This window comes from Panthera tigris, chromosome D3 (genome assembly GCF_018350195.1).
Source record: "Panthera tigris isolate Pti1 chromosome D3, P.tigris_Pti1_mat1.1, whole genome shotgun sequence".
Lineage (NCBI taxonomy): Eukaryota > Metazoa > Chordata > Mammalia > Carnivora > Felidae > Panthera > Panthera tigris.
The window spans coordinates 55,910,120-55,922,343 of record NC_056671.1 but is presented as its reverse complement, the minus strand read 5'-3'; the positions used below and the strand labels follow the sequence as shown (position 1 = coordinate 55,922,343).

At 40.8% G+C, this 12,224-nt stretch overlaps 1 protein-coding gene across 24 annotated transcripts in view; it reads right to left on the bottom strand.

Moving 5' to 3' along the window:
* The window catches only part of DTNA (dystrobrevin alpha), a 354,664-nt gene that overhangs the window by 110,472 nt on the left and 231,968 nt on the right, over positions 1 to 12,224 (bottom strand). For all 24 annotated transcript variants that reach the window (XM_042961697.1, XM_042961704.1, XM_007090764.3 and 21 more), the window contains one exon: positions 6,527 to 6,607. In XM_042961697.1, the coding sequence (XP_042817631.1) occupies positions 6,527 to 6,607 (81 nt within the window). The remainder of the gene's footprint in view (positions 1 to 6,526; positions 6,608 to 12,224) is intronic.

The window sequence follows — 12,224 nt, the reverse complement described above, 5'->3', positions numbered from 1 at the left end:
AGCTGGGTCTTCATCCAGGGTGCCTGGAAAGGGGCAGGTTCCTCCGTGCAGGGTGCCTGGAGAGGGGCTGGTTCTCCACTGCCATATCACACAGGCATCTTGAATGGTCTTATGTTCTGCTGTCCCCACCAGCTTCGCCCCAGGGAACTTTTAGGAATGTAGTATTCTAGCGCAATGTCCTTCTCTTTATTCTAAACAAGTGTCTAGAAAGAATTTCATCAAGAATGAAAATATGTATCAAAATCACTTGGAACACAGATCATTATGCTCCAAGGTTTTGCCATCTGCCACTTGTTTCCCTAATTGAACATTCCTGCTCTTCCTTGTGACTCTTTGACAGGAAAGAGTCCTATCTCTCGCCTTCAGACATACCTCTTTTGGGATCTGTTCCTATTGCTTGAGATTTTACTTTGAACTTTGGTTTTTCACCCAAGGCTGTCTATGTCATTACCTGGAAAGCAGAAAAGTCCATGATCTTGGGCAGTGTGGTAGGCAGAACCCTAAGATGCCCCCTTCCTCTTCATACCTCCCTGGACAAGATTCCTGGTCCTCAGTGTTGATATACCTTCTCCATTGTTTAAGCAAATGCTAATTCAGGTACTGCTGTGAAGGGATTTTGAAGATGTAATTAAGGTCTCAAATCAGTTGACCTTAAGATAGGGAGATCTTCTGGGTGAGCCTGACCTAATCACTTGAGTCTTTTATTTTTTTATTATTATTTTTAATGGTTATTTTTGAGAGAGAGAGAGAGAGAGAGAGAGAGAGAGACAGAGAGAGAGAGATGAGATCGTGTGATCTGGGCATAGAGAGAGAGAGAGACACAGGATCTGAAAGAGGCTCTGTGTTGTCAGTGCAGAGCCCGAAGCGGGGCTCAAACTCATGAACCAGGAGATCAACACCTGAACTGAAATCAAGAGTCGGACGCTTAATGGACTGAGCCACTCAGGCGCACCCATAAGTCTTGTAAAAGAGGAGCGTCTTCTCTGGCTGATCCCAGAGGAGGAAGTCAGAGAGACCCACTCTACCTAGCATTGAAGTAGAAGCAAACATCTATGGAGCCACGTGGCAGGGAAGGCAGGCGGCTTGTAGCCTGCTGGGAATGGTCCCCAGCTGACTGTCCACAGGAGTGGAGACCTCAATCCTTCAACCATAAGGAAATGAATTCTGCCAATAGCCAGTTCACTCAGAAGAGAGCCACAGACCCTGTGAGACCCTAGGCTGTGTTTGATTTCTGACCTACGGAAAGTGGAAAGAGTAAGATAATAAATGTGTGTTGTATTAAGTTGCTAAGTATGGGGTAATTTGTTATGTAATGATAGAAAACTGGTACAGGCCACCAAAATCCCACATACTTAAGAATATGGCAGGGAGGAAGAATATGCTAGCACACCCAATCAAAGAAAAACAAATGGGGTATTAGTATTTATTTCTAAAAACATATGTAAAGCCTACTCCTGAAGCATAAGACTAGTCAGTTGGCTGGTGAAAAGTGAATCTAGTGAAGCATACTCATTCACTCATAGAAGAATATTTATTCAGGACACACCACATATATAGCACTCACATGGGTTAATTTCACAAATGCAAACTGGTGTCTGCATTTTTGTTGTTGTTGTTGTTGTTGTTCTAGAAACCCTGAAAGAAATTTAGAGCTATTAAAGGCAAAGCATGTGTTCTAACTTTAAATTATAACCAGATGAAGAATACTTATAAAAATGTTTCTTTTATTAGAGGGAAGACATTTGAGAAGCTCTGAAAGCTCAGATACTAATATATACCTTTCCTCTTTCCCTTTTAAGCGAAACTTTAATTAAATTTTAGCTGATATGAGTGACAAAAGGAAAATTCAGACTGTGACCAGAAGAACTAAAGGAAAGTGCCTCCGTACTTTTGTTTCTACTATTAAACAGGAGGGATTTGAGATTTCTGATTTATTTCTCTCATTCTCTTTTATTGTTCATGAACTTAAGGCTGCGTTCCATTGACTCCAAAGTAATTTCTGAAAAATGATCTGCTGACATTACAGGGTATCTGGATCATTAACCATGTCAGCGCTGACCGAGGAAATAATGTTCTGGCAGAAAATAGTTATTTGTTTAAAACAAAGGCTGAGAATGTTGCCATTTCACACATCCTTATGCCTACATGGCATATAGGGTATATATTTTTGTGGAAAGTTCTTAGGAAACCCAGAAGTTAAAGAGAAGGCTGTTGATTAGAAAGCAGTATTAGGAATAGTATGCATATTCTCCATTCAGTCCTATTCCTCCTAGAAAATAAGATTGCCAACTTGCTGCCACCTAATTTTTAGGGGTACAAATTCCTTTGTTCCATTAGGGAATGTGCTAGTCATGGCACAGGGAGGGAGGGTATGACAGTGTGCAAAGATGAAGGGTAAGGGAAAGAAGCTGACTTAAAAATAGATCCCATGGAGGAAAGTGGAAGGAATAAAGAATCTTCTGCTTGAAAAAAGAAAAGATAGGGCACCTGGGTGGCTCAGTCAGTTAAGTGTCCAGCTCTTGGTTTTGGCTCAGGTCATGATCTCATGGTTTGTGAGTTTGAGCCCTGCATTGGGCTCTGTGCTAGCGTGGAGCCTGCTTAGGATTCTCTCTCTCTCCCTTTCTCTCTGCCCCTCCCCTGCTCACGCTGTCTCTGTCTCTCTCAAAAATAAATAAACTTGAAAAAGGAGAAAAAGAAAACAGAAAAGATGGCTTCTCACAATTTTTGTTTTCTTTTTGATGGTTTTTTTTTGAGACACACACACACACAGCCACGCACACACACACACACACACACAGCACGAGCAGTAGAGGGGCAGAGAGAGAGGGAGACACAGACTCTGAAGCAAGCTCCAGGCTCTGAGCTGTCAGCACAGAGCCCGATGTGGGGCTTGAACTCATCAACTGTGAGATTATGATCTGAGCCAAAGTCGGCTGCTCAACCGACTGAGTCACCCAGGTGCCCCACAATTTTTCTTTTATAACAGAGGTTGGTAAATATCTTTTGTGTGTGTGTGGACAATGGGGCACTACTGTATTACACAGTAATATTATGTAGATTTTACGATGGCATATATATAATAAGAGAAAAATTTATACAATGATGAAATTAAAAATATAATAATGGAGTGTGATTTTTTTTTAATGCTTGTCTGCCAATGAGAAGACTGGAATTTTTGTGGGGAGGGATAACATTTTGCTTAACAGGGATTATAAGTAGCATTCCCTATTCTAAAATTATTAAAAATATTCATCTGTAAAAACTCCTATTTCACAGTCTATACAAAAGTTAGGGCTGCATTTAGTGCACAGGCTACAGTTTTCTAGCCTTTTATAATGGAGGCTTTTTAGAATCCTGGGAACCAGTTATTCTCAGCATCCATCAGGAATTGTATTAAAGGGAATGAACATGAATGGTGGTGATAGGAATCAGTGCTCTATATGGGAAACCATAAAGAGAGTAGGCAAGGGCTGTGGGGACAGAAATACAGGGAATTAACTAACCCTTCTGATAGCTGAAATCAGATAGAAAACAAATCTCTTAAAAGTCTATATCCAGACAATGTTTTTTTGTAGGCGATGACTTTACAAGTGTCAGTTTTTATGTTTTTCACCTCTATTATGTAGCTTGTAAGTTTAGTTTTGTTAATATACAAAATCAATTTTACCTGTAAATAAGGTCTGGACTGAAAAATAACCTGTTCTCCATTAAAGTCCATTGATTTCTACGAAGTAAATGCTATGTAAGAATTTCCAATAAAGCAATGTACTTACAAACACACTACCTGGACTTTTTGTTCTTATTGCTTTCATTGTAGAGTAAAACTGCATTACAAACTACAATTATTTATGGTGGATTATGTTTTATTGCAGACAAAAATGACCTTCCTCTAAGGGGGGTAGGTTCAACATTGACTGATATTATGTCACATAAGCATCAGGTCCTGGTTATCTTAAAAAGAAGGCTCTACCTTTAAGATAAAACAGACTCAGCTGCATTAGCATTTTGCAAGCCCCTCAAGATCACGACTGTTATATTTATTGTCAGGAAGGAAAACTCAGCAAACACATATTGTATGTGCATGTAACGCTTCTGCTCAAGGTGGAAATGATTTTATAAAGCAGCTTCATTTAGCATCCAAAACCTGCTCATTTCTCTTCCTTAAGCCTTAGTTTTGTATAGTTTGTATAGAACGTAATTTTTTCCTCATCTTAAAATAGATGAAGTTTGTCAGGCATAACACTTCCCTGTGTAATGTCCACTAACTCTTTAAGAATCAGGCTAGATGTCTCCCTCTGCAGGGAACTCCTCTTACTGGCCCTCACACCCAGGTAGGGCACTGCTTCCCTGGTGCTCCCACAACACTGCACACATATCCCTACCATTACACTTCCACACTGCGTTAGGAGTCTGTTTAAAATTCCATCCACCCAGTTAGACTTGGGGCAACTTTAAGGCAGAGAGCGTGTCTTACTCACCTTGCTTCATCCCGGGCACCTAAGCATGGTGCTGAACACACAGGAGGAGCTCGTTATAAGCTTTCTAAATTAAAAGGTAAATGAATGGGTGCACTGAGAGTCAACTGGGCAGGTATGAAAGTTCTATTTCCACCCAGGGATGGACTAGCACTGTTTTCCCCGAGATCAATGTGACAATGACATGATGCTGGATGCAGGATAAGGATGAAGACCAGAAAAGAATAGGAAGAGGAAAAGGAGATGCCCCAGGAATGAGAAAGGGCCATGACCTGAGAGCAGCAGGAAAGCAATGTCACCCCGGGGTGGCAGGAGCCAGTTAGGGCCTTTGTGATGTTGGCTGCAGGGGTGGTTGTCAAATCACTGATTCTTTTTTTCTTCTCTCTCTCCCTCCCTCCCATCCCCCTCTCCCTCCCTCCTTCCCTCCCCCACCTTCCTTCCTTCCTTCCTCCCTTCCTTCCTTCTTTCCTTCCTTCTCTTTATTACTTACTTTTTCGTTCACCTCTATGATTTTGTAATACCTTTTTGCAATTTCCCGTCTCTGCTGAAAGACCTGAGGAAACTCTGCTTGGCAAAGCTCTGAGGACAGAATTCTTGTCCCTGCTCCTTCTCCTCACCCTTCTATTTTAAGGACCATTGAGTGGTAATGAGGAAATCACGTGGGAGGATTCTATCACTTTTTCATTGCCGAAAACATGGAGATTTTTCCTTGTGTTTTAATATGGGTGGTGGGGTTGGGGAGGTGGGGGGAGAAAAGCTTTTCTTTAATGTGAGCCTCTTCCTTGTCCTCAAAAGACCTTTTATAGACTCATCAGTGCCCAGGGCTGCAAGGGCATCCACAAATTCCTTCCTCCATCTGTAGTGTGCAGTGTTCTTCTCATTGCCTCTCCACTTTTTTTTTTTTATTGGTTTAGCTTCCTGAAAGGAGTCAAACATGTCTTCGATATTTTGCTGATCTGTTTTTACTTCTTTGTCATCCTGCCCCAAACTTCAGCCCCGTGTCCAGCCACTGAGGCTGAGGAATAAGCTGTAGGCAAGCAACTTGAAGACCAAATACACATTGCCCACGCCATTAGTAACGATTTGCTGTAAGCCAGGAAGCCTGGGGCTGGGGCTGGCCTGCCCAGGGCCCCCAAGAAACACCTGCTGGAGACTCGGGGAGGGTAGAGGTGTGGAAACGGCTGGTTTCTACGTTCAATGTTCGTAATCCCTGGGCCACTTATTCAAAACTGTGTATGTACTCAGGGGAACATTATGGTTTTCATATTTCTAATCCATTCAATACTAATTAGAAAATAAGAACAGTTATTAATTTTTATAGCAGACAGTTTACAAAAAGAAAAGAGTAAGTTAATGTACAGGAAATATGAGGCCATTTTTCTCTCCAACAGAAAATGGATGGGGTGTGATATGATGGAAGCGACGGTGCAGCAGAAGATGTAAAGGGCTCGCTGTGATTAGTGATCTAGCTGGCCGCTGACATTTTAAAATTTGGCAAAAAGATGAAGCAAGTCCCTTTGTTTCTTAAAATGTTACTGCCTCTTCTCTTCCTGTTGTCTGATGTAGGCAAATGTAGTCAATACTCTGAAACAAAGTGCTAATTTTGTAGCTTCACAAAGAAAATTCTATGTGTTCCAGGAGCTTGTAAACATTCTCCTATACTTGCAAAGGACACACAAATACAAAGAGGACTTCATATTCGATATTTTATAAAGTTCTTGGAAGCCATTTTGATGGCACAGCATCGACACTACCAAGGCTACGGAAGAGAAGAAAAATATCCACCCAGATTTAAACCATTCCAAGGACAGGAAGTTGGACCCATCTAGAGGCTTATCCATTTCAATACTTCAGCAGTTAAGAGCAATTCAGCCTTCAGAATTACTTACGAATAGTCTCTCTACCTTCTGCGTATCACAGTACTCTTTTTATTGTTGTGTAAACATATTTTTTTTATCAACACTTAGGAGAAAAACAGTTTTAATAAACTATAACAAATGTAAACGGTAGGATTCATGAGGGTAATTAGTCCAAACAACTGGCATACTTACAGTTGCATTTCTTCTGCACAAACCTAAGCTTGCATGCTGTTCTGTAGGTGGAGAGTCGGATACGGTCCAGATCTTGAGCCCCTGGTGGGGGGGAGAAACGTACACATATGGTATGCCATGTGTGTGGAAAGGGATTTATAATATTTACAAAGAAAGCAACTGCAGATATAACCCATTCACTTCATTTGATTTTCACTTTTATTAGAACACAAACACGACTTTAAGACTTGAAAAGGTCTGGCCTCACACCCCTCAAATACTAGGGGAAAAGAACACAAGTATCCAACACGGGAGATGAGGTTGTCAACCATGTTTGTGGGCCAAGGAACACAGCCTCAGCCCTGCGGTGTCTGCCGCTTCTGAGAACAATCTAGTCAAGCTGTGACTTAACCAGCAAGATGACAGCACTATCATCCAATAACCATTTTAGATGCGCGGTGATTGGTCATCAGAATACGGCTGTGAGGTGAGTACTTGCTGAAAGCTGGGCCTCTTTGCTGTGTGACTAATTGCTTTTAGAAACCTCAGTTTTCTCATCTGGAAGATGGGGGTGATGATACTACTACTAATTATTTTACAGAATTATGAGGATACATGAGTGACTATAATTAAGCACAGAGGGCACTGCCTGGCACGTAGTTCGAGCTGTGTAAGTATTCATTAGTATTACTAGGGTCTATCCTGCAAACCTGCCTGTCAACCTCACAGGAGACTTTCTAAAAACAACCACTACTCTTTTTTATACCGGAGCTTCCATTTCCTCTCTAACATGAAAGTACGTGTTCCCCATATTCTTCAACTACTTCCCTCATTCTACTCTTCCTCTCAAGAATCCAGCATGGTTTCTGATGCTCACAGCACCAGGTCTGAATGTTCTGCTCAGAATCCAAGCTCTTCCCATGCCACCTACCCAACGGTATTTCCCACCACCCTCTACCCAGGACCTCTGCCCGGCTTGGGCGAGTCTCCACACAATGCCCTGCAGATGGGCTCTTTGTCCCATTCACACCAGAGATCCTGGTGATCCTCCCACCCTTCTCTGAATGGGCTCATCTCTAGACTGTGTCTAAGACAAAGCAGACTTTCAACAAATGTCTGTTCTTTTCTGCTTCTCAATATTTGGCATTCGTTAAGCCCTGTTTATGGTTCATAACAGATATAAAGGCAGAGAGCTATTTTTGACATATATTGAACTTCACCAGTAAAAGTGCTACATGAATGCTTCAAAATATAATAGGGCAGCAAGTAAATGAGCTGGCCTAGAAGTAATTATATTGGGAGGCCAATTAAGTGCTTTTCTAATCAAACTCGGGATGAATTAGCATGTGTCCTGCACTGAGAGCATCAACATTCCCTTGATTCAAACTGATCTCTTTAGATTCATTCACAAATGATACCAATACTCCTATTGCTTTATAGTTTTATGAGGCAGATCATTAAACATTCATTCTTATGAGAGTTTATTACTTGACAAACAGGCTCATTGATACTGAGTTCCTGAAGAACCAAAGAGAGAGGGCTTAACCCTCACCCAGTGCAGGAATTCTCCTAAACGGAGAATGTTCTCCGTTTAGGGACAGGTAGACAATGGCCATAGAAGATTATTTCCAATGACAGGAATGATTATCACTTGTGAAAATAAATGAGCTTTAGAGTCAGTAAACCTTAATCTGTCATTTCCCAGTTATGTGAACTTTGACAAGTTTTTACTTGGTCTCTGATTTCTTCATGTATATGGAGATAACAGCATCAGCTTTACCAGCTGGTAACCTCTGAAGCTTGTATATAGTGAGCACCTACTAGCAGGTGGGACTCCTAAAAAGGTTTCCTGTACATTTCCTTAGCAACAATAAGTGATAGAAATTTCTTTTTTATATTTGAGCTTTAATTTGCCTCCTCATAAGTTCAATCCACTTGATGTGATTTCCCTTCTGGAGACACAGAAGCTTTGCTTCTAGCCACTTGATAATTTATTTCTCACACATTGGGAAGCACCTTGATTAGCATCTTCCTTACCATCTGAAGGCTATGTAGAAAAGCCCCTGCCGTTGAGGAGTGGGGGGGGGGGGGACATAACCTCTTGACCTTTTGACATTGGAGTGGTTCAACTCCATAACCATTGCAAGCACAATGCCTATCACAGAGTGAGGCCTACAATAGGGCTTCAATACGTGGATGTTGCTATCATTATTCTCTATTATCATCAGACAGTTTTGAGACCTTCATCCATTCTGGTCCTTCTGCTCTATGGATGGCTCATATCTCATTGAAGTGAGATATACAAAATTAACCCAAATTTGCCTCCTCTGTATAGAATATATAGAAAGCAATCATGACCAGTTTTGATAGGGACAATTATGAATGCAATTAATTTTTTTTTTATTTTACAGAGAGAGAGAGAGAGAAAATGGGAGAGGGGGCAGAAGGAGGGAGAGACAGACAGACAGAGAGAGAGAGAATTTTAAGCAGGCTCCATGCTCAACACGGAGCCTGATGTTGGGCTCGATCCCAAGACCTCGGGTTCATGACCTGAGCCAAAATCAAGAGCTGGGACGCTCAACTGACTGAGCCACCCAGGCACCCCACGAATGCAATTTTAAAAAATAAATGGCTCGTTCCTCTAGTTCTTTTCATTAAAAAGCTGAAACACATCATATGTATTTACATATGATCACATCTTTTCTATTTTCTACTTAAATGCTTATTTGGAGGCTGAAGATAGGACTTCATGTTTATCTGGTTAGTTTCTTTTAATTTTTATCTCATGCTTGTAATTGTTCTGATAGTTTTAAAAATTTTGATTTTGCCACTGGCATTTCCAAGGGCCTTCCCAGTTTTGTGTCCTCTGTAAATCTGAGAGGCTCATTTAGAAACTTAATTCTCTAGGGTTCTGGATAACCAGAGACAGACAGACTATCAGAAATACCTGAACACTAAATCTGCCTTTTCCCCTGATGAGGATGTACTTTTACTGATGCTGAGCTTGGCTCAACAGTCAAGAGAGTCTCAATATCTGAAAATAATCCTTTAAAAGAAGACATTAGGGACATAGATTAGTTGCGTGAGTTCTTTAAGAATAATGATAATCCGCAGGTATAAAAGAGCTGTGATGCAGCAGACAATTAAATGTCTTAGTTCCAGCAAAACTTTATCCTCTGAGGACAGAAATACTAGCTCCTCTGCATCTCCCTCTCATAGAGGCTCTAGGGGCAATTTGGCAAAGGTGCACCTCTCCTACATGTAGTATTGATGATGCTTAGGGATGGGAGTGCACTGACTGTTCTCCCCTGCCCTATCATGATGTGGACTTAACTGACCCTCTTTTTGTTCAAGAATCAGGAAGGGGTCTGAGGGTCTCTTGATGTTTCCTATTTGTGTAAGTTCCTCCTGGCTGAAGTTCAAAGGGGATGCACCTTGCACAGACCATGTAAGTGGCAACCACAGGATCCATCTGGATTCTGGGACCCAAAAATGCTGAGCTGAGACATGCTGCACAGGCTCTTGCTCTGCTTATCCCCCTTATTTAAAATATTTATTTGTCCCACCCCCAATAAACCAGAAACTTAATTCAGTTTTACATGGGTAGTCTCTTCTTGAAAGTCTATAAGTTTGTAGTTTGCCTTGGGAGTAGTTGCAGGTCTTCTGTGTCCAAGTTATTGGTTAAAACCAAGCACCTGAAGAGGGCCACACATAGACTCTTCTAGTATGCTACTAGAGGCTGCCTTCCAAGTTGATTGACCCATTGCTTATTCCTGCAGATATGGTCACAACACCACCTATAAATCAACCTAATTGTATGGCAAACTGACTCACATCTCCAACACATGCACAACATAAGAGACTTTGTCAGTATCTTGTTGAATTAAGGTTCATTTTTATGCTATAGTGTTTTCCTGAGCTAGCAGTCTAGGAGCCTTATTAAAAAGGGAAATTAGCTGACTTAATTCCTTTATAAAAAAGATAGAATTTGAATAAATGCATAAAGAAGTCAATAGAGCAATCCTTGTTCTTAGCATGTTGAAATGTCTAGGATTAGCACTATATTTTTTCCATGACCTGAAAATGAATCCATCTTATCATAAAACCTACAAGTTCATACCCTAGACTCTCAGGAATCCATATTCTTCCTTCTTAATAAAAAATGAGTATAGCATTTCCCTATTTTTAATTTTTTTGCAATGGTCTCATTATTTCTGAAAAAAATGGATGATTATTTTTCCCTGTATTATTGTATCACTGGGATATAATTCTTTAAAACATGCAGATTCAACTCATTTAAATAATACCTTAGATTTGCTTCATAATTATACAGAAGGGACTGGGGCTAAATAATTAAGGGCAGAGATGAATATTACTGTCTCCACTTCTTTATATATTTGAAACTTTTCATAATGAACATTTAAAGCTAACCCACTTAAGGCAATTTGATGCTCTTGTATCTTGTCTTCCAATCTCTCATATCCACGTCATACTTGGAAGAAAGTGATAAAGACAAAAACAAAGATGCAGTTAAGAAATTCTGATTGATCACACTGTTATCTCCTACAAATCCTGTTTTTCCTTTATTTTGTTCTTCCTTTCAAGATTTTTCTCTGCTCTTCCTCCCTGTCCTTCCTTTCCTCCTTCTCTCCCTCTCTTCCTTCCTCCTACCTCTTACATTCTTTCCCTCCATTCGTCCATCTATCTATGTATCCAACCAACCAACCAACCAACCTGTCTTACCTACTTCTTGGCTTTAGTTTTATTACATTCTAATAATTTTTAAAATTTTTGTAATTTTTTTTTGAGAGACAGACACAGTGTGAGTGGGGGAAGGGCAGAGAGTGAGGGAGACAGAATCTGAAGCAGACTCTAGGCTCTGAGCTGTCGGCAAGAGCCCGACGTGGGGCTTGAACCCATGAACCATGAGATCATGACCTGAGCTGAAGTCTGACACTTAATCGACTGAACCACCCAGGTGCCCCTAGTTTTATTACATTCTAAAGAGTTTCACACAATTAAAGTATATCTTGCCTTTCATGTTTTGATAGCTCATTATAAAGCCTTTTATAAAGTCATTAAGATGATTAAATATCTCATTCATTTTTCAAATTTGCTCAACAAATATTTACAGAATAAAGATGAAGCCTATGAAGATTCCATGTCTGAACTCTTCCATGCTTGCTGATTGTGTGTGTGTGTGTGTGTGTGTGTGTGTGTGTGTGTGTTGTGTGTATGTGAAGTAGAGAGAGAGTGAGAGAGAGGTAAAGGAGTTAGGGGGTCAAGGATAATGGTCAAATTTCTCTCTTAGGACACTTAGTGGGGGTGGGGAGGCCCTCTCTGAGCCAAGGTACAAACAGGAGGCATAGGTTTGCAGGTGCGTGAATGAAGAGTTCAGTTTTGGGCTTACATGGATTGAGATGCTTGTGGATGTCCAAGTGGAGATATCAGTGGCAGTTGGAGATACAGATATGGAACTCCTGACTATGGAATACATTCTCAGAATTACCAACTAACATAAAATGTAGCAATTTGTCTTAACTGGGCCAAGACTGGGAATATTCTTCTAAGAGAAGACTCTGCATACAGCCATGGGCACTGTTAGTGGAATAAATGGTGAGCCCACCTCAAGCTGTTTCATTAGTAGAAGACTTGACAGTGAGGAAGCAAGGCTGGAGGGATGCTGACTTTATATGCTGACTATTCTGGATAAGGTGGT